Genomic DNA, 21,885 nt, shown 5'->3' on the forward strand with positions numbered 1-21,885 from the left:
ACAGGCTTACTGGCAGGCAACACCAAGATCCAGCAAAAGCCTTAAGCTGACACCACCCAGGGATCCTCCCAGGGGTGAGGAAGTACCTGACATCCCAAACATTCCAACCATTAGATAAGGTGGCCAGATGTCCTTGAGTCTAGCACATGCCTATTTTTTTGTTTTACAGATACCCCTAGACAATTGTCAGCCAATCAGGGTCCTGGACCCTGGAAATCCCCTCACCCCCACCTCTGCTATGATAAAAACTCTGCCCCACCTGGGCTCAGGGTTCTGTGCTCTCACTGCTGTGTGGGACAGACAGAGGGACCAAACTCCGAGCTTGAAATAAAGGCTCTTTGCTTTCACATGTGGATTTCAGTTTCCGTGGTGGTCTTTTGGGGATCCCTGCGATCTGGGCATAACAGTCTTTGCCACTGATACTCTTAGAACTGGTCCTCTTACTGCCCAGGTTTCAATTTGGACTCATAACATTCAGATGGCTCTTGGCCACTTTCAGGCTGTTTTTGCATTTTACCTCTAATCTGGTCTGCTTAGCAACTTGCAAGTCCTATGCAAATCCGGTAAACTGAGACTTTGGCTCTTGATTTTAAGCCTGGGTGTAATGAACACACCAAGCAAGACATGACAATGTGGAGCAGGGTCACTAGTAAATGATATCCTTTCAAATCTTAATGAGCCAAGTGAGCTCGTTTTCTGAAAGGCCCTACTAATGCTAGGCAACTCCACCCTCACCGCAAACACCCATCTCCACCCAGACCCTGAGTCAGAGTTTATTTTCCACCTAAGTTAATTCCTTTGCTGGAGCTTTAGCGCTAAGCAGAGAGGTGTCGCTCTACAGATCAGGGGAGTGTGTACATGGTGCCTAGAGACGGTGGTGTCATAAGGAGATCTACACCAACAATGTGGACACTTTAGAAGTCAGCCCTCATCTGAAGCCGCCAGAGCCCGAGTCAACCATGCTTCCTGTCCATTTCCTCCTCATGTTGCTTGCTGCCTCAGGTCAGTGCTTCTGACTTTGGATTCCTACTAATGAAGCAGTTGGATTGTCTCCCACTAAGCTCCTTGTCACACTTTCCGGCACTTTCTTGGGGCTGGTCTTTTGAACTCAAATGCTCCATGGTTGTACCTCATTGGACAATCTACCTTCTTATCAAAATGTTTTCATACATGCAGCTTACAAAGGGAAACAGGGCAAGTTCTCAGGGAGACAATGGTCATTTCTACTAGTGTCTGAAATCTGGAACCTCAGAGGTGAATGTCCATGGAAGGCTTACCTATAAAACTGCACAGTGATAAAAAAAATTATGTGGTCCATTTGTAATATCAAGAACTAGGAGAAATATTGTCGGTAGTGTAATGACATTGGTGCATGGGAGGCCTTGGTGGGTTGGGTCAAGGTGAGGGAGGGATGGTGATGGGTGAGTGAGACCACCTTGTAGATGCAGCAGTGGTGGTGTGAGGCAGTGGAAATTTACTTATACCATGCAGGCACAGCATTCACCGATGTGGAGAGTTTATTTTGCAGGGAGGGTAGAGGAAATAGAGGGAGGGGGAGAGAGAGAGAGAGAAAGAAAGAAAGCAGAGGCGTGCACACCACATGGTGAGAAAGGGAGGGAGGAAGGAGAAGAGGAAGGAGAAGGGAGGGGTTTTCCTTAAAGGAGGCTTTTACGTAAATGAGGTCAGGATGCTGGGCCCCAACGCCCGCCCGCTGGTTCTGAATGCTGACAAGGAGAATCAAAATGGCTGGTGGTACTGTGTTCGTTCCAGTGTCAGAGCAAGGTACTCATGCACAGACAGTGGTTGGAAGTATGAATTCAAGAATATCTCTTTTAAATGTCTATTTGATTCATAATGAGGTAGACATAGACAGTCCTGGAAACACATATACTAAGGAATTTAGTAGTGATTATTTTTGAGGTAACAGGTAGAAGTGGTAGAGTTGGAAAAATGGGGAAGAATATATAGATGATTTGAGTTTTACTTTCTTTTATACATTTTTTTATTTAATTAAAGTAACACAAGTTCTATTTTGCATGAAAAAAAGCATGTAACATGTCTTAGTAATACTTTGAAATATTGATTCATGTTGGAATGTTATTTAAGTACTTTGGATCAAGTAAAATCATCTTTAATTTTTACCATCTTAAAAAAACTTTCAACAATGTGGTTACTAGGAAACATTAAATTACATGTTGGATAGACTTTTTATCCTAAAACACCTTTACGTGACTTTCTCTCTTTTGAGTTTTTTTTTTTTTTTTTTTTTTTTTTTTTTTTTTTTTTAGGAAGGGTCTCACTGAGCAGCCCTGGTAAGTCTGGAACTTACTATGTAGGGTGGCCTTGAATTCACTGATATCCACCTGCCTCTGCTTCCTGTGTGCTGGATTAAAGGTGTGCACTGTTGACTTTGCTGACCTATGACCTCTGTCTGCAAGACTTGGGATTCTTAGGACCTTAATGAATGGGGAGGATTACAGTCTAACGCTGTTGACAACTTACTTCAGTTTCCATGTATTTTTATACATGAATGAAGTAAAGAAAGCATGATATAAGGAAGGTTGTTTGAGTTCACAAAAACGTGGTCAGAAACAATGCCGGTAAGTAAATGCTAATTATTGACAGAGCAACCCTTTCCAGAACTTTCTCAGGAAAAACTAATTCAAACACAATTGCTTGGCATGTACTCTAGATTATATTGGGAAAGCATGGAAGCAAGGCAGAAGGCCGTATCCAGATTCAGAGTACACTGACCAGATGGGGTCCCTTAGCTATGTTCTGATATCCAGCAAGAATAAACATGTCTTATACATTGAATGTAAATTGAATTGTAAACACAGGAGGCATGAAATCACACCCAAAAACAATCCAGGGAACAAAATGCACCTGAGGTAAAAGGCCCTCTGCTTTTTTCCTCAGCCTCTCTCACAGTTCCCCATGGGTCATTCTTTTAAGTATGTTCCATCGATGCAATAAACCTGTGTCACTGTTCCTGTCCCTGGCAGAACTTTTTTGAAATGTATAGAATACTGTGCTTGAATCCAGTACTCTTTTGGTAAACACACACACACACACACACACACACACACACACACACACACCTGATAAAATATTTTCTACATGAATTTTCATTTTTTAAAAGAATCTGTGTTTCTAAATTCACATAGAGTAGGGCCTTCATGCCCACTGAGCTGAGCGGCAGCCACTCTGGTTACATAGGTGGCCACTGTCAGTTTGTACAGTGCTCGCCAGTCTCTGATGTCTGGCAAGGAATGGAGCTGCTTTTCTGACCTGTTTTGCCATGAAATCAGGTTCTTGATTTTTGACACAAAACGTATTAAAGAAAAAGTTAAAAACCAATTGCTTCTTCACTGCCATGGCCAAGGAGGCATCATTAGATGCAGAAATGAGCAACTAGCTACATGGCTCAATCTGTAGAATTGAACCACAAAACCTGGCCCAGTTAAAGGACATGTAGTTACAAGCTTTCAGATACATTAAATGTCACATAAAATCTACATAGTTAGTGAGGAAGAATTACTTCATTTACTCTGTTACCCATTTGGTTAAAAGTATTAACTGAGTATATACTATGGGCAGACACTGTTCTTGGACCTGGGAACACAGCAAACACCTGTCTCACAACCTTGAAGCTTGTATTTGAGGTGGAATTGCGAGAGGCAGTGCCCACAGTGTGGACAGATCACTATTTGTGCAGAGAAGACCTCAGGCACAATAATAACTGTTTATGAGTGAGCTGTAGACATCCTGGAAGGATGCATTTTGAACTTCCTTAATACATATGAGGAACAGGGAAGTTCACACGGCTGGAACAGAGTGAGCAGAGCCAGGGGAATCAAATGTGAGGTCAGACAGACGAAGCAAGGACTGCCCTGTGGGTTTCCCATTTTTATTTCATCATTTTTTGAGTGTTTGGTCAGAGGATAACCTCTGATGTATGGCAGGCTGGCTGGACTGCTAGCTCTGGGATTCTCTTGCCTCTGCCTCTCACCTCACTTGAGGAATGCTGAGACAGACGGGAGCAGAATTTATAGCTGGCTTTAAAGTAGACTCTAGAGAACAGAACTCACGTCTTCATATCTGTGCGTGCCTGAGCCACCAGCTGTCTTCCTAGCCCTCCCTGCTATCTGAGGTTTGGGGCTAGCAGATGAACTCAACCTTCTGTTGCATGTTAGACGTAAGGCTGATGGCCGACCCTCAGAAAGACAGTGTTCCTGCCTGACGTGGGCTTTGGCACACTGCCATCTCTGCTGTGGGGAGCACGGTCATGCACATCACACTCACCAATATTTTCTTACATAATGTAAATAACGTCTGTGTTCATTTTCTTTTGTTGCTGCCCTGGTTTGTCAAACGTCATATATTTGTGGTTAGATGTCTGACATGTCTCACAGTGCTAAAATGAAAATTTTCAGAGTTGTGATCCTCCAGGAGGCTTCAGGATAGGTTCACGTCTTTGCCCTTCCTGGCCTCTAGAGGCTGTTCATATTTCTTGTCTCTGTTATAAAAGCTATCAGTGACTTATCTTTCTCCCTGTTCACATTTTTTTTTCTTTTGCTGTCTTTTGCTTCCTTCTTATACTTTAAGAATCCTTAAGATGGATGGGTCCATGCATGTAATCCAAGACAACTTCTTCCCTAATAACTTCAGCTTAATCACAACTTTAAGGTCCATTGTGCCATGAAGAGTGTATTATGTTGTGGGGACTAGGAACTAGGTATTTTGGCTAGGACAAAGGGGCCATTCTATCACAAGTTCCAAGTGTTACTAAATTACCTCCTGCCCCCCACTGCCAGCATACACATGTCTCTAGAGTGCATATTTTAATCACAGAGAAAAAGTTCTAAACCAAGCTTTGAAACATAGAGAAGGGAAATCTGTGGACAAAACTGTGGTTTGGAATTTTTCAGAAAGCTCTTGAGCAGAGAGATGGAACATGTCCTGAAGCATATACCTGGAAGTAGAAGAGGTACAGGAGAACGTTCTGAAACTGATGGCTGAACCTTTAGAAACACATTCCGAACTTGCAAGAGTCAGGACAGGCTCTTTGGAGTGCAGGCACATGAATGCTGGGGGACACCGTCAAGCAAAAAGGGACAGCTATGGGCAGATGGAAGCTAAGTCTCTGCACACCAAAATAGTAAAATCTAAAATGGAGTTTGTACACACGAGGACATCTGCCTAGAGTCTCTTCCCTGAGTGCAGCACCCTTCCCTTCTTAGTAACGTGGAGTAGGAATGGAGACCAGAAGGAGATGTAATTCTTATTCTTAAGTTCCCTAACACCTGGCCTACCTCAGCATCCACTCTTGGCCAAGTAAACTGAAGTGGTAATTTTGCTTACTTATAACCCCTTATTTAACTTGTGAGCAAAATTTTTCTTGTCTTCCAAGTGAATTATTCTTAAAATAATCTCTCTCTCTCTCTCTCTGTCTCTCTGTCTCTCTGTCTCTCTCTCTCTTGGTTTTTTGAGACAGGGTTTCTCTGTAGCTTTGGAGCCTGTCCTGGATCTCACTCTGTAGACTAGGCTGGTCTCGAACTCATAGAGATCCACCTGCCTCTGCCTCCCGAGTGCTGGGATTACAGGTGTGCGCCACCACTGCTCAGCCTTTCTCTTTATTTGTAAACTCTTATCATTTGTAAATAAGGATCTTTGATTTTTTCCCTATCTCTGTCCACTTTATCTCTTTTCCTTGCCTTATGTCTCTAGCTTGGACTTCACTTACGATATTGAATAGGAGTGGGAAAAGTGAATGTCCTTGTCTTATTTCTGCTTTTAGTGGAAATGCTTTGATGTTTTTCCACTTAGTATGATGCTGACTGTGGGTTTATTCTGTATTGCCTTCATTATAATGAGATATGTCCTGGTAGTCCTAGATTTTCTAGAACTTTGGTTATGAGATATATTGGATTTTATCAGAGGCCTTATCTGCCTCCAATGAGATGATCATGTGATTTCTGTCTTTAAGCCCATTTATGTGATTATTACATTTATTGATTTGTATTTGTTGAAACACACTGCCTCTCTTTTGATGCATTCTTGAATTTGGGTTGCAGGTATTTTATTGAGAATTTTTGTTTTTATGTTCATTGGAGAGACTGGGCTCTAATTTAATTTTTTTATTGGGACTTTATCTGGCTTTGGTATTATGGCAATACTGATTTCACAAAAAGAATTTGGAAGTATTCTTTCTGTTTTTATTTTATGGATTTTTTGAGGAGTACTGACGTTAGTCTTTCCTTGAGGTTCTGGTAGAATTTTGCACTGAATCCCTCTTGTCCTGGGATTTTTTTAAAAAAAACTCAGATGATGTTTAACTGCTGTTTCTATTTGCTTGGTTGCTATGGGTCTACTTAAATTATTTACTTTGTCTCGATTTCACAATAATTGGTCATATACATATAGAAAGTTATCCATTTCTTTCCTTTTTTAACTTTTATTTATTGATTTTACATACCAACCACAGAACCCTCTCTCACACCTCTCCCCACCCACAACCTTCCCCTACTCTAACAGGGTAAGTTCTCCCATGGCAGGACAGCTAAGCCTGGTACATTCAGTTAAGGCAGGTCCAAGCCCCTCCCCGACTTATCAGGGTGAGCAAGGTGTCCGACTATCCAGGATCCAGAAAGCTGGCTTGTGCACCAGGAATAGATCCTGGTCACACTGCCAGGGACCCCTCAAACAGATGAAGCTACACAACTGTCTCCCATATGCAGAGGGCCTAGTCCAGTCCCATGCAGGTTCCACAGCTGTCAGAGTTCCCATGAGCTTGGTTCAGTTGTCTCTGTAGATTTCCCCATCACGATCTTGATCCCCCTTGCTCATATAATCCCTCTTCCATCTCTTTAACTGGACTCTCAGAGCTCAGCCTGGTGCATGGCTATGGATCTCTGCACCTGCTTCCATCAGTTACTGGATGAAGGCTCTATGATGACAGGGTATTCACCAATCTGATTACCAGGTTAGGCCAGTTCAGGCACCCTCTCCACTATTGCTAGTAGTCTAACCTGGGGTCATCCTTGTGGATTCCTGGGAATTTCCCTAGCACCAGGTTTCTCTCTGACCCCATAATGTCTCCCTCTATCAAGATATCTCTTTCATTGCTCTCCCACTCCATCCCTTCCCCAGCTTGACCATCTGGTTTCCTCATGTTCTCATCCCCTATCCCCTACCCTCTATTGCCCCCCTTCTTCACCTTCCCTCTATTACCCCCCCATCCCCAGTTTACTCATCAGGATTTCCTGTTTCCCCCTCCCAAGGTGATCCCAATATCCCTAGGGTCCTCCTTGTTTTCTAGCTTCTCTGGAGCTGTGGGTTGTAGTCTGGTTATCCTTTGCTTTACATCTAGTATCCACTTATGAGTGAGAACATACCATGTTTGTCTTTCTGAGTCTGGGTTACCTCACTCAGGATATTTCCTAGGTCCATCCAGCTTCGTGGAGTATGGATTTTAAAAGTTATGTCCTTTATACTCTTTGACATTTTTTAGTGTCTGTTATCTTTTCCTTTCATTTCTAGTTTTAGTCATTTGGGTCTTCTCTTTCTTTCTTTTGGTTACATTTGTCTAAAGTTTTGTTACTCTTGTTAATATATATATCCCATTGCCTGGACCGAGACCTGTCCTTATTTTATTATTTATTTATTGATTGATTGATTGATTGATTGATTGTATTTTTTGAGACAGGGTTTCTCTGTGTAGTTTGCGCCTTTCCTGGAACTCACTTTGTTGACCGGGCTGGCCTCGAACTCACGGAGATCCACTTGTCTCTGCCTCCCAAGTGCTGGGATTAAAGGAGTGTACCACCACTGCCCAGATACTCTTGTTAATATTTTTAAAGAACAAACTTCATTTCATCGATACTTTGTATTGTATTATTTTTTCCATTTCTATTTCATTAATTTTAGTGCTAATTTTGATTATCTCTTCCTGTGTACAATTTTTGAATGTTTTTCTTGCTTTTTAAATGCCTTCAGGTGCATCATTAAGTTATTAATTTGAGACCTCTAATATTTTATGTGGGGACATAATTCTGTGAGGTTTCCCCTTAGGGTGACTCCATTGTTTTCACAGATTTCAGTGTGTTTTGTTCCATTCTAGGTTTTAAATTTTTAAAATTTCCTTCTTTTTCCTTTTCTGACTCTATTATCATTTAGTAGTACGTTGTTTTGTTTGTACACTTTCTGTATATTTTATTGTTGTTTATAAAGCTTTATTCTATTGTGGTCAGATAGAATGCAGAGTGTTATTTCAGTTTTCCTCTGTTTTTTGAGACTTGCTTTCTGCCCTAATATATGGTTGAATTTGGAAAACGTCTCATGGGATGATGAGGAGAAAGTGTTCTCTTTAATGTTTGAGTGGAATGTTTTGTAGATGTTTATTAGATGAATTTAATTTATGATATCATGGGCACTTCTGAGTTTGGGCAAGTTTCTTCTTCGATTGTACTGAAAATACTCACTATGCCTTTGTTATGGTATTCTTCTCCTATACCCATAACTCAAAAATTAGGTCTTTTTATGGTGTTCCCAAACTCTCTCATGTTATGTTCATATATTTATTTAAACATTCTCATTGATTTTTACTGAGCCATCCAATTCCTCTACTTTTTCTTGTAGCCCCATTTTATGTTTTTAACATGATCTATTCTGTTGGGGAGGTTTTCCAGTAGTTTTTAATTTGGCTTATTGAGTTTTTATTTTCCAGAATCATTTCAGTTTAGCTATTCCTCAGAAATTCTATCTTTTTTAAAAAAATTTAATTTTCATATCTTGGATTGACTCCCTTATTTAATTCAGCTCTTTTTGAAAGATCTTCCAGGTCATTTCCTATAGAATTTATTACTATAGGGTTAGTAACTTTCATTGGGACATGTCTTGTTTTTCATCTACTTTTGTTTCTGTATCGGGACTTGTGCATCTGAAATAGTGTGTTGGTTGCTTATTTCTTTTTGCACAAATAAACTTTCCTATTTCCAGGTAGACATGTGCAATGTTCAGACTTCAGCTGAGGGTTTGAGACCTTGTTTTCTTATGTGGAACTTGTGTTGAGGATCCCAGGTTCTATCCCTAGACTTTTGAGGGTCCTCTACTCTCTGCCTGAACAGTATTCAAAGGACAACACATTCCTTGCTGGTCTTCTCCTCTACTGCCTTCTGATGTGGACTGTAAGACTAATGTTCTGTGTGGAGTGAGCTCTGTACAACCCAAGGTTGGGGACAGCAGATGTAGGGGAGTTAGGTGTGTAGTCAGGAGGTCTGTAGGAGAGATGTGGTCCTTGGGTGTCAGGCTCGGATCTGAAAGATGTGCTGTGCTACCTGTTTGAGTTACATGGCTCTAACTGGTCTTCAGGTACCAGGAGCTGGTATTTATGGTGGGTGGTGCTAGTTGTATGTAGGGCACAGGTCTCCAGAGTTCTCTGGTGGTGTCATGGGCTGAGGTGGGCAGTGATACTTGTGACGTGTGGTGGCTCCATGAGGTCTTCAGGGGGTGGGCCTGAAATGATCATTTTAAGAGTGGAGGGGCAGTGGTTTCTGTTTTCAGGGTGCCAACTTATTCTTTTCATTTTCCAAAGTTCTGAGAGTCTAGCCAGTGTCTACCTTAACTAAAGATAAGAGTCAGTTGAAATGAAGGAGAGAAAATAAAGAAAGAGGGAAAATGAGAATCAAAGTAGACCACTTCAGTGAGGTATGCAGTAGCCAGTTGCTCTGAATGCACTGTGAATTTTAGTGTTGAGTAATTTCTCAACACTGCTTGGTAGATGATATGTTCAGCAAACAATGTCATTTGGGGAACTACTTTTACCAGCCTTCTGCACAGTGTCTAGTAAGATATATAATGGATTGTTATGAGATTTACAACTGCCATGAGTATGAATGGGGAAATCTGTGTTAAGAATAATGACCAGTGATCCACATAGCTTCTCTCTTAAATGATGGTGATTGGATGTCCAACAGGTTAAGACTTATGAAGTGACAATAGTTGGTCTCCAGCTTTAGAAAATAATGAGTGTTTGCCTAAGTGTCCATATGGTTAGTGACCTGCAAGGCTGGGATCTGAGTCAAAGTGTTTGTGAAATTCAAAAGTGCTCCTTTAATCGGTTCCCTCCTTCACCCTCGGGGCTGTTGCTTCTCTTTGTAGATAGATGCACTCCCAAATTTGATGCTCTGAGCTTTTGATTTTCCAGCTTTTTATTCCTCCCCAATTGACTCCAATTTACAAAATAATTTCATCAACCATAAAAGAGCATAGGATATGAATCTGGCAATTTTGGGTTAAAATTTTAACTCTGCCATTGGTTAACTGTCACGCATAAGGCCATTTTTTGTGGCGGTAACTTCTCAGCATCAAACAGAACCGACAATAGTTGTCTCAATCTAACATGTTAGCTCACGAGTAACACAGGTCCCAGATCCTCGACAAGACTACCAACCCAACTCAACTCATTGTCCAGAATCCCAAGGGAAAAAAAATGTACTCATTATGCATTGTGCTTTTCCTCTGTGGCTTAAAATATGAAAGATGTTGGGAAACCTCACAGAAATCTTTACAAAGTATAGTTTTGTGTTTTCTCTAAGGTGTTCAAGGTGCTCCGGTTTTTTTTGTGGAGAATGCCAACTCCCTCCTGGAAAATGCCTCTGATCACACAGTGGTTGCCATGGTCACTGTGTCTCTCTCACCTCATACTTCTCTGGTTGGAGATCCTGTTATTCTTAATGCCAGCCCCGTGGTGCATCCTTTTGTGCTGGCTCATAGATTCTCACATCGGTGGGATGTAAGTATGGAGGCAGGTAGTAGCAGCACACCTTAAGGGATCTAAATGAGACTGTCCTCTCTGTCTTACTTTCTACTGCTTGTGTAATTAGGTATGTGTGTTGTTTGTTTCAGCCTTTTTATTTTTTGATACTGGGTTTCTCTCTCTGTGTAGCTCTGGCTGCCCTGGAACTCACTCTATAGACCAGGCTGGCCTTGAACTCACAGAGATTCACCTGCCTCTGCCTTCCAAGTGCTGGGATTAAAGGTGTACATCACTACCACATCTGGCTAGTTTTAGCCTTTTGAGATTATATAGTTTAAGGTGGCCTTGAACTCCTGATTCTCCTTTCTTGCCATTCCAAATCGTGGGATTATAGACCTTCTTGCATGCTTTTAATTAATTTAACATTCCACTCTTTGGGACCCTATGCTGTGTCAAATATTCTCAGAATCTGTGAGAATAACAAGGAACACCAGTTTTACAGGTACTTATTAAGGATCTAGTTAGATGCAAGGTTGATGCCTCCTCACTGCATCTACTTGTTTGTAGGAATACATACCAATTAAGTATATACACGCAAATATAAAATTGACAATATTACCCGAGCAATGAAATGCAAATTCTCAGACATGTGAGAGTACCAAACAAGGACATATGATATAGTCACGGCTTTCTTTAAGTAGAATTATGTGAAAAGCAGTCTTTAGATTGGGCAGGAATTGATAAATGAAGGAGAGAATGTTATAAGTCATGCGCAAGGATGATATAGGAAGAAAGATCTTGATAAAGAGAAGGGACTAAATGATCAGTGTGACCAGATCTGAACAGGGAGTGTGGTGGGAAACCTGACTGCCAAGGAGATGAAGGACAGAGCTTGCAGGGCCTGAGAGATGTGCAGGGAAATGTTTATTATTTTGATCTAATAAAGCTAATTCTCTTACTGGGGTGATGTTCAGACAGTCATATTGCTCATTATAAGAGCTTTGGGGTCCCTAAGATCAGGGTAACTTAAATATGCTGTAAAGCTATTCATGCATAGCATTCACCTGGTCCCTTTGCATTGCCCCTGGAGACCTACAAGAGGATTCAGTGTAACATATCTTCAGACACAGTTGAACTGCCCTAGGCTGGTTTGGCCCCAGGCTCTGCTTCTTTCTCCCTCCAGGCACTCAGTACAGTTACTGGCAGAAGCATCTTCCATCAGGGTGAAAGAAAGCAAGAGGATACTTGCTTGAGCCCATGTGCACATTTAAAGACTTGCATCTACTCATAGGCTATTGACTGGAGCAAGTCACATGTCCAAGCCATAGAAACTGCAAAGTCACATGTCAAAGGGCATGAGTACAGGAAAGAGCAAAGCATCAGAAACATGAAAACTGCGGAGTGTGCCAGAAAAGAGACATGATCTGCTAATGCTCTAATGCTCTAAAAGGATCAACTAGAAGCTGCAATGGACACATACTCTAGGACGGTGTTCTCAACCTTCCTGATGCTTCGACCCTTTACTACAGTTCCTCATGTTGTGGGGACCCTCAACCATAGAATTATTTTCATTGCTACCTCATGACTGTAATTTTGATACTGTTATGAATTGTATTGCAAATGTCTGATGTGCAGGGTATCTAATATTCGACCCCTGTGAAAGAGTTGTTTGACTCCCAGTGGATCACAATCTACAGGTTGAGAACCACTGTTCTAGAGGGACAAGGAAGGTATTTAATAGGACCTGGGATATCCTTACCAAGCCTTGGCATTGTCAACCTTTAAAATTTAATTCCACTATGAATTTGGTATAAAATGCTATCTTGTACTTGTTCTCCATTCAGCTTCTATTATAAGCCCAACCAGCAAAATGGTGCCAAGACTGTAATCTTGCTGATCACCATTTCCTGTTGTAATAATCATGAGGTAAACTGAGAAGCCTACTTTCCTCCATGGCTCCTCTGGTTATGAGCAATATGAACCTGGGTAAATTACTTGACTTTCAGTGTTTCTGGTTTTTTTTTTTTCTGTAAAATGAGATGAACAGTAATCATATTACCTCACTTGAGTTGTTGATAAAACATTTCTGTGAGATAGTGTATGTAAAGTTCCATGCTGCTGCTTAGGCCATTATAAACAGTTGATACCTAGTATTTGTTTTATATAAATATATTTATAATTCAATACTCCACTGTGTTACAAATATTAAAAAACAAGAAATGTGGCCACATAATTAAAATGATATCCTCACTATATGTGGAAATATACCCCTTTAATCCCAGTACTAAGGGCTGAGGATATAGAATCTCAACTTTGAGCCTGTCTGAATACATGATGAGGCCTTTGGTATTGGAACAAAATCCAATTGTCAAGTGCGGTGGCTCACAGTTGTAACCCTAGAATTTGAGAGGCTAAGACAGAAGGATTGCTATGAGCTTAAAGCCATCTTGTTTTAGAAATCGAGATATAAGTCTACCTGGGCTATTGTATGAGACTATGACTCAACAAACTAGCTAATTAACCAACTAACTAAAACAAAAAGACCAAACCCAAACCAAAAAAATACAGTATCATAGACTAGCACTAGGTAGCATTAAAATAAGTTTGATGGTGAGATAACTTCATAGTATAAAAACATGCCTGAAAATGAAGATCCACCTTTACTATTGCACAATAGAAGAGGGCACCCTCCATTTTACTTAGGGCTTTACATCTATGTCTTCATCCTTTCTTCTTTGCTCTCTATAGGAAGCCAATCATTTGATCCTCCTTTATTGTGCTCTTTTTACAATTTTAGTTAATTATCACTGGAGTACCCAAGCTGGACTTTGAGGTTGTAGCACTCTATTCCTTGACCATATATGCCAAAGACAGCCATGAGGCAATAGCATCACAGACCATTTTTGTCCAGATTGAAGATGTGAATGAGCCACCTACTTTCACTGGATCGCTTGCTCAGGAAGATCAAGGTACCAGGGGTCTGTTTTGGGGAAAGGAAGCCCTATGGACATAGATATAGGTCCTATACTCTATGTCTTATGTGCTTTTGTAGTACCTTGGATATAAAACTAAAGGGGAATAATAATTGGCAACGGTTTTGCTGGTGTGATGGCTTAGCAGGTAAATGTATTTGTGATGTAAGCCTGATGATCAGAATTTGACCCGGGAACCCACAGTAGAAGTAGAGAATTGACTCCTGAAAGTAGTCTCCTGAACTCCACACACATTATGACATATGCATGACTCCTCCCCACACACACACATAGAGGCATCCACACATATATGCGCAAACACACACATGGACACACACATATTAAATAGCTGATGTGTACTGGGCCACAACTATATACAAACACCATCCCGAAAGCTTTAAGTGGATTGTTTCGTTTAATGGCACAACACTGGAGGTAAGTTCTCCTATTCCCTTAGTTCCACCACCCAGAAAATAGACTTAGGTGAAGTGACTTGCTCAGTATTGAAAACTATCCAAGTATTTGATCACACTGTGCTAAAATCAATATCTTAAATGTGTCTAGTTGTTAAACTAAAAGTGTTATGAGGCCTGTGGTGAAGGTCTTTTTTGCTCCTTGCTCATTTACCATGTAGGTAACTCTTTCTGTCACTATTTCTCATTCTATGAAGTCAAATATTTAATTCCTACTTGTGGAAAAAATCCATACTATTCAAGTAAAATATAAAATGGTTCAGATGTAGGTATGCCTACTAACTGGACTTAGTTACTTGTCTTGTGTGAGCCTCAGTCTCTTCATTGCTGACTTAGATGGGAACTATTCCCCACAGTTTCATGTTTCAACAATCATCCCTAGCAAGTGGCACTGTTTTGGGAGGTCATTGATGTTTGGGAGGTGGAGCATTACTGGAGGAAGCAGATCACTTGAGGCCTTAAGGTTTACTTCCCATCTGTGGTTGATATATTGTGCACCCCAATAAACTTTTCTGGGGTCAGAGAACAGAACAGCCACTATGTTAAACACAGACTTAGGCAGTGGTAGCACACATTTTTAATCCTAGCATTCAGGAGGCAGAGATCCTTCTGGATCTCTGTGAGTTCAAAGCCACACTGGAAACAGCTAGGCATGGTGACACACATCTTTAATCCCAGGAAGTGATGGCAGGAAGCAGAAAGGTATGTAAGGCATGAGGACCAGGAACTAGGTCCTGTTAAGTTTTTAGGCTTTTTAGCAGTAGTTCAGCTGAGATCCATTCTGATGAGGACTCACAGGCTTCCAGTTTGAGGAAACAAGATCAGCTTAGAAATTGGCAAGGTGAAGTTAGCTGTGGCTTGTTCTGCTTCTCTGACCTTTCAGAATTCACCCCAATACCTGGCTTCTGGGTTTGCTTTTTTATTAATAAGACCATTTAAGATTCATGCTATACCCATCTACTTTGTTTTCTGTCCTGTGGAGAAATAAGGAGGTAAAGTGCACAATTCCACTGATATGGAGTCCCAGCTACCATTCTTTTCCCCATGATATGCTTTATCTTCTCAAAATATCAGCTAAACAAATCCATCCACCTCTAAGTAGCTTGTTGTCAGGAATTTAGTCATAGCAAGGAGAAAAGTAACTAACAAAATCATTGATTCAACTGAGGTGTCAATCCTGCTTTGATGCAAGTCTTAGAGTTACTGTTGATGTGATAAAACACTATGACCAAAAGTAAGTTGGGGAGTGTGGTGGTTTGAAAGAAAATGGCCCCAAAGGGAGCGGCACTCTTGGGAGGTGTGGTCTTGTTGGAATAAGAATGACCTTGTTGAGGGAAGTGTGTCACTGTGGGGTTGAGCTTTGAGGTCTCCTTTGCTCAAGCTGCACCCAGTGAGGCAGACCACTTCCTGCTGCCTACATATTAAGATGCAAAATTCTCAGCTCCTTCTCCAGCACCATGTCTGCCTATGTGCTGTCATGTCCCACCATGATGATAATGGACTAAACCTCTGAAACTGTAAGCTACCCTATTAAATATTTTCCTTTATAAGAGTTGCTAAGGTCAAAATGTCTATTCATAGCAATAGAAACTCTAAGACAGAAGTTAGTACCAGGGACTAGGGTATTGTTATGATAAGCTGGACCATGGTTTGTTTGAAGGAGTATGGACCTTGCAACTGTGAATTAGCAGTTCAAAGCTTTAAGTGCTGCTTAATGGGGCATTTTAGTATGAGCATGGAAGACATGTTAATTAGAGTGTCTTTTTGAGTGTGATTTGAATCGTGGGATCTGGATTACAAGGTTTCATGTTAGTATGTGGCCTAGCAATCCTTCTTGTGATATTTTGGTGAAGAATGTGACTGCCTTTTGCCATTGTCCGAAGGGTCTGCCTAAGGCTAAAGTGAAGAGTTTCAGATTAATTCTATTGGCAGAGGAAATCTCAAAACAGCATAGTATAGACTCTGCCATATGGTTGGTTATTAGTGCTAACTCTAATGAAGATTTATAATGAAAAGGAGCAGGCTGAGCAGGGTAAATTACAAAATGTAAAATTTGAGGAGAAAAAGAGTGTAAGGGAGCCAAATCCTGTGTTCATGGAAATAAACGGATTAAGAAATATAATAAAGGGAGTGGTGACCTCAAGGCAAGATCCCACCCAGCTAAGTTTCCAACTTGTGAAAAGGAATTAAAGAAAAGTTTAGATCCAGGTGTAGTGATGCACACCTTTAATCCCAGCACTGGGAAGGCAGAGGCTGGTGAATCTCTTGAGTTTGAGGCCAGCCTGGTCTACAGAGCAAATTCCAGAACAGCCAAGCTCTGGCAGTGAAAGGAATCATGGAAAATCATACAGCTGGTGAAGCTGTCATTGAACAAGGGGGCCATGTTCCAGCCCCTGATATCAAGCAGCAGAACTTGGCGGCTCTGGCTGCCTGGTTACGGCTTTATAGTAAAAGACAGAAGAAAGGCATTATGGAATAATCTCCCTCACAACTAAGAAAAACTGCTGAGTCCAGGCATGTATCAGGAGTGTCCCTGAATGGAAGCCTAGAGAGCCATTGAGTGAAACTATGAAGTTGAAGTCTGAATTGCCTTGGAGACCCCAGTATGTTACCAGAACTGTGGGATAGCTGCTGAGGAGAGCTGCTGACAGGGAACAGAACCAGCCCAAGAGAAAGAAATGTGTTGCAGTCAACAAAGCTGAAAGGAGCTGGAGATCTGAAGAACATTTTGACATCAGACATGGAGATGCAGTTTGGAGTTTGTCCAGCTGGTTTTCAGTCTTGCTTTGGTCCAGTATTTCCTCACTATGGTCCCTTACCTACATTTTGGAATGGTAATGTACATTCTGTGCTATTATATGTTGGAAGTATGTGATCTGCTTTTTTATTTTAATTTTATAGGAAATTAAAGAAATTGCATGAATCTCAGAAGAGACTTTGAAGTTTGGACTTTAAAACATTGTTGAGATTATGGGGGCTTGTGAAGGTGGACTGAAATGCATTTTGCATTGTGATATGGTTGTTTAAATGTGACTGGCCCCCATAATCTCATAGATAGTGGCACTATTAGGAGGTGTGGCTTTGTTAAAGTAGGTATTGTGGTGATATTTTATCTGTGTACTTCAATAAAGTTTATCTGAGGATCAGAGGAAAAAGCCAGTCACTATAGTAAACATAGAGGCCAGGCAATGGTAGCACATACCTTAAATCCTATCACTTGGAAGGCAGAGATCCATCTGGATCTCTCTGAGTTCAAGGCCATGCTAGGAACAGAGCCAGACATGGTGGCACATGCCTTAAATCCCAGCACTAACCATAAAGGCCTGGAGGTCTGTATGACAGACAGGAAGTGACAGAGTTGGGCAGGAAGAGGAAGTGATGTATAGCTGGGCAGAGAGAGGAAATGAGATGGCAGAACAGAAAGACATATAGGTATAGTTATACAGGAAGTAGGTCTCTTTGGCTGAGGATCTCCAAGTGGTGAGAACGTGTCTGGCTTCTTTCTGCTTTTCTGATCTCTCAGTTTTAACCACAATATATGGCTCTGGGTTTTTTATTGATGAGACCTTTTAGCAATTTGTCAACAATGTGCGGTCTTATTGGAGGAAATGTGTCACTGTGGGGTTGGGCTTTGAGATTTTGTTTGCTGAAGCTACACCTAGTGAGACAGACCACTTCCTATTGTCTGCATATCAACATGTAAAATTCTCAGCTTCTTCTCCAGCACCATGTCTGCCTGTTGCTGCCATGACCCTCCGTGACAATAATGGACTAAATTTCTGAATGCAAGCCACCCCACTAACTGCTCTCCTTTATAATAGTTGCCATGGTCATGGTGTCTCTTCACAGCAATAGAAACCCTAACTAAGACAGGGAGTAGAAAGTTTATTTAGCTTATACTTCTGCATTGTAGTTCGTCATTAAAGGAAGGTAAGACAGGAACTCAAACAGGGCAGTAACTTAAAGGCAGGAGCTGAAGCAGAGGCCGTGAAGGGGTGTGATTCTGTTTCATCTTCCTTATGATCATTGGCTGCATTGGACCACAAGGGTGGAGAGAACAGAAGTGGGCAACAGGGTTCAGGATGGGTATGGGTACAACAGTGACAGCCCTCCAGGAGATGGCTTCAGTGAATCAGGTCAACTTTATTCTATTGTATAGGAAATATATAGGATTGGGGAGCCTGGGGACAAACCCCAATTTATATTAATGGCATGCCCCTATCACAAGGCTTCCTATGTAGCAGTAGGGTCCTAGAGCAGAGCTCCTAGCACAAACCTTCTAGCAGGAGACCCTGTGCCAAGGGCCAAGCTAAAGATAAATCAGGCATCTGGCTCAGAGACAGCTTGCAGATCAGGTCAGTCACTTGGGCCCAGGGATGTTCTCCAGATAAGGGCAGGTAGAGACAGGCAGTTTCTCTGGGGAGGGAGGGAGTGTCCATGTTTTGACACTTTTGGAAAAAGCTGCCAGGCCATGAGAGACTGCAACCTTGACCAGTCAGCAATGCCTTCCAACAGAGTGGTGCTGCTTGCTCAATATGGCTTGTTCAGCTTTCTTTCTTATAGAACCCAGGACTACCAGCTCAAGCATAGCAACACATAGCACTCCCCCATCAATCACTAATTAAGAAAATGCCTTAAGGTCAGATCTTATGGAGGCTTTTTTTTTTTTTTTTAAATTGAGGTTCCCTCCTCTTAGATAACTTTAGCTTGTGTCAAGTCAACATAATCCTATCCAGCACAATGCATATGATATTTGGAAGGAACAAATAATGTGTGGACACAATCAGTGCTCCATGAATATCAATGTCCCTCTTTCTCTTCCGCAAACACATGATGAAGTTCTTGGTGGATTCAAGGTTGAATCATGGTCATTTGACTTCTCAAACAGTGAGCCAGGTACCAGAGTGCTTGTGGGTAAGCACAAGGGTTACCAACAGGTAACCCACAAGGTTTGTCTGTTGAAATTGTAGGCCTAGGTGGTCATGGTCCAAGTAGGCCTTGAATACCTCCCTGGTATCCAGAAGTACTGCTTTCTCACAAAATGGGGCAGCAATAAGTATGGACGTTCCCCCCAGAATTCAAGAGTCTCACATTTTCCAGCTTTATTAGTTCCCCCAAAGACTCGTACATTTGCAAGCTTGCAGTTATTACTACTATCTTAAAATGTAGCAGGTGGGCATGTGGCTCAGTGATAGAACATGTACTTAACATGTGTGAGGCCCTTACTTTCTCCACAACATATATGGGAATAAGGAAAACTTAAGAAGAAAACAAATATTGAAAAAATGTTGATGTGTTGGCTCTGTAGCCTTGGGCTTGTTAGTACTTTTTAAATCACAGTAGAACTAGAATGATAAAAATCACCAATGATGTAAAGTGCTTAGCTATTAATAAGCATTAAAATTGTTTAATATTATTATTTAAAAATTTAAATCTCCTTCCGTATGCATGAATGATGATAGGCAATACAGCATTGTCTATAATCATTATTGTTACTACTGGCTTAACTGGAATCACTGTGTAAAGTATCTATCTGTACTGAGTAAGTACAGTACTTTAAGATTTTAATTTTTAAGATTTATTTATTTATTATGTAAACAGCATGTATGACTGCAGTCCAGAAGAGGGCACCAGATCTCATTACAGATGGTTGTGAGCCACCATGTGGTTGCTGGGAATTGAACTCATGACCTCTAGAAGACCAGTCAGTGCTCTTAACCTCTAGCCATCTCTCCAGCCCCAAGATTTTAATTTTTATCATCATATATTTATTGTATATAATAATGAGTTTATTATGACATTTTCAAACTTGTACATGACATATTTTGATCACTTTTCTTGCCTCTTATGCTTTATTCACACATAATGAATGAGCTGTTTGGGGATTTAATACTGGTGAGACTCAGAGAATCATATCTATTTCACTCTTTTGGGCAGTTATTGAGATTTACATCACAGAAGACACTGCCCCTGGCACCATCATTTATAAAGCAGTGGCCAAGGACCCAGAAGACGCTGTGTTGGAGGTAATTTGTGTTTTGGAATAAAAAGTATCAATGCCTGGTAGTCTGTATATGATTACATTTAAATATAAAGACATAAAAACAATCAAGTTATTTATACTCTTCAATTAAGTTCAACACTCACCTTTGACTTATCAGTATATTTCAGGTGAAATGATTGAAGTTATCTAGGTAATTGTTTCTATTCTATTTCATCCAGTTCTGTGTAGGCAGACCAAGCCTAAACTCTCAGGTACTTTTAAAGAAAAGATGTTGAGATATTTCATTTCATTTTTAGGGATCTTGGCCGCACATACTATAAAGAAACAAACTCAGCTTTCCGAGATTACTGTGTATTTCACAACATTAGGTCTTATCCTCAGACTTCATAACACCCCAGAGAGGGAAGAGAGGTGGAACCTCAAGGCTTCAGATTAACTTTTGACTTTACCAGTGGAGATCACTTATCACTTCTGCTTTGCTAGTTCAACTGCAGAGTTGTGGAAATGTCACGTGCCTGCTTTATCTTCTCTTATATGGCTCTCTCACTGTAATCAAACATCATAAAGGATGTTAAAGGAGTTTTTAAAATGTGAAACATTTTGTAAATGGCAGGATTTATAATACTGTTTTAATTTTTGATGCTATATGAAATGATTATGGTATTAAACCAGGATGCTTTTGACTAATGGGTTGATAGGCAAGAATAACATGTTTTAAATTTTTAATGTTGTATCTCTTTTTCAAAGTGGCTAAAAATGAGATGCTTGTTCATGTTGATACTGTATTTTCAACATTTGCAAATAACTGGATTCTTCTTCAAGGCAACTGAGTCTTAGAAATTTTTATTTATGCAGTAGATGGCCACTCACATCTGGCACAGTGTCCACATGGCTTTTAAAATTACAATGGAACACTATGGTTGTCAAGATCCCCCCCACACATTTGTCTCTTCCTCCTCCCAAGCACAATACCACCTCCAGGATGGGACTAGAAAGGTCACAGTTTGCTTTATAACATGCAATTAAACAACCTAATCATGCATATTGCTCCAAATTAACATGTTCCAGATTATAGTATTAAATCCAGTACCTAGCAACTGCAGCTACACAGGAATCAGCTAGTAAGCAGCAATTCAGGATTCTTCATGGTAGCTCACCACAATGTTGACATTTCAGCATAGAAAATATGTGACAGTCCAATAGGTTTTAGTTGCGACTCTAACATGCAATCCAAACATCTTACTAGCCAATTAACACAAGTAATTAATTTCAAATGATGGACTCCCAGTTGCTTGCTCATACAGATTAAACACTTCTGGTCCTGGCCCTATACTTTTCTTAGAAGAGGACTGATTCCTGGGACACATTTGGAAGGCCCATGTAATGTTCTTTGTGAATTTTACCAAACATGGAATGACATTTCAGTAGTGATACAGGCTGTGGAAACTCTATTTAGACCCACTCCTACACACATCCTCTGACACGGTAGATTAGACCAGATGTGTTATTTACATACTATGACTGGATAGTTCATTTGTTTGAACATTTATATTGACTCAGAGATAAACTTACTCTAAAGTGGAGAAGAGCTTTTTGCTCTTCTGAGGCCTGACAGATAGTGCTGATGACATGAATAACTGTATCATGATAGGCATATATTTTTATTATTGAATCACC

At 40.7% G+C, this 21,885-nt stretch overlaps 1 protein-coding gene across 1 annotated transcript in view; it reads left to right on the forward strand.

Moving 5' to 3' along the window:
* The first annotated feature begins 959 nt into the window (after window positions 1-959).
* The window catches only part of LOC118591204 (cadherin-related family member 3-like), an 84,060-nt gene continuing 63,134 nt past the window's right edge, over window positions 960-21,885 (forward strand). The window contains exons 1-4 of the mRNA XM_036199332.1: window positions 960-1,002; window positions 10,599-10,795; window positions 13,557-13,728; window positions 20,142-20,230. Of these exons, the coding sequence (XP_036055225.1) occupies window positions 960-1,002; window positions 10,599-10,795; window positions 13,557-13,728; window positions 20,142-20,230 (501 nt within the window). The remainder of the gene's footprint in view (window positions 1,003-10,598; window positions 10,796-13,556; window positions 13,729-20,141; window positions 20,231-21,885) is intronic.

This window comes from Onychomys torridus, chromosome 9 (genome assembly GCF_903995425.1).
Source record: "Onychomys torridus chromosome 9, mOncTor1.1, whole genome shotgun sequence".
Classification (NCBI taxonomy): domain Eukaryota; kingdom Metazoa; phylum Chordata; class Mammalia; order Rodentia; family Cricetidae; genus Onychomys; species Onychomys torridus.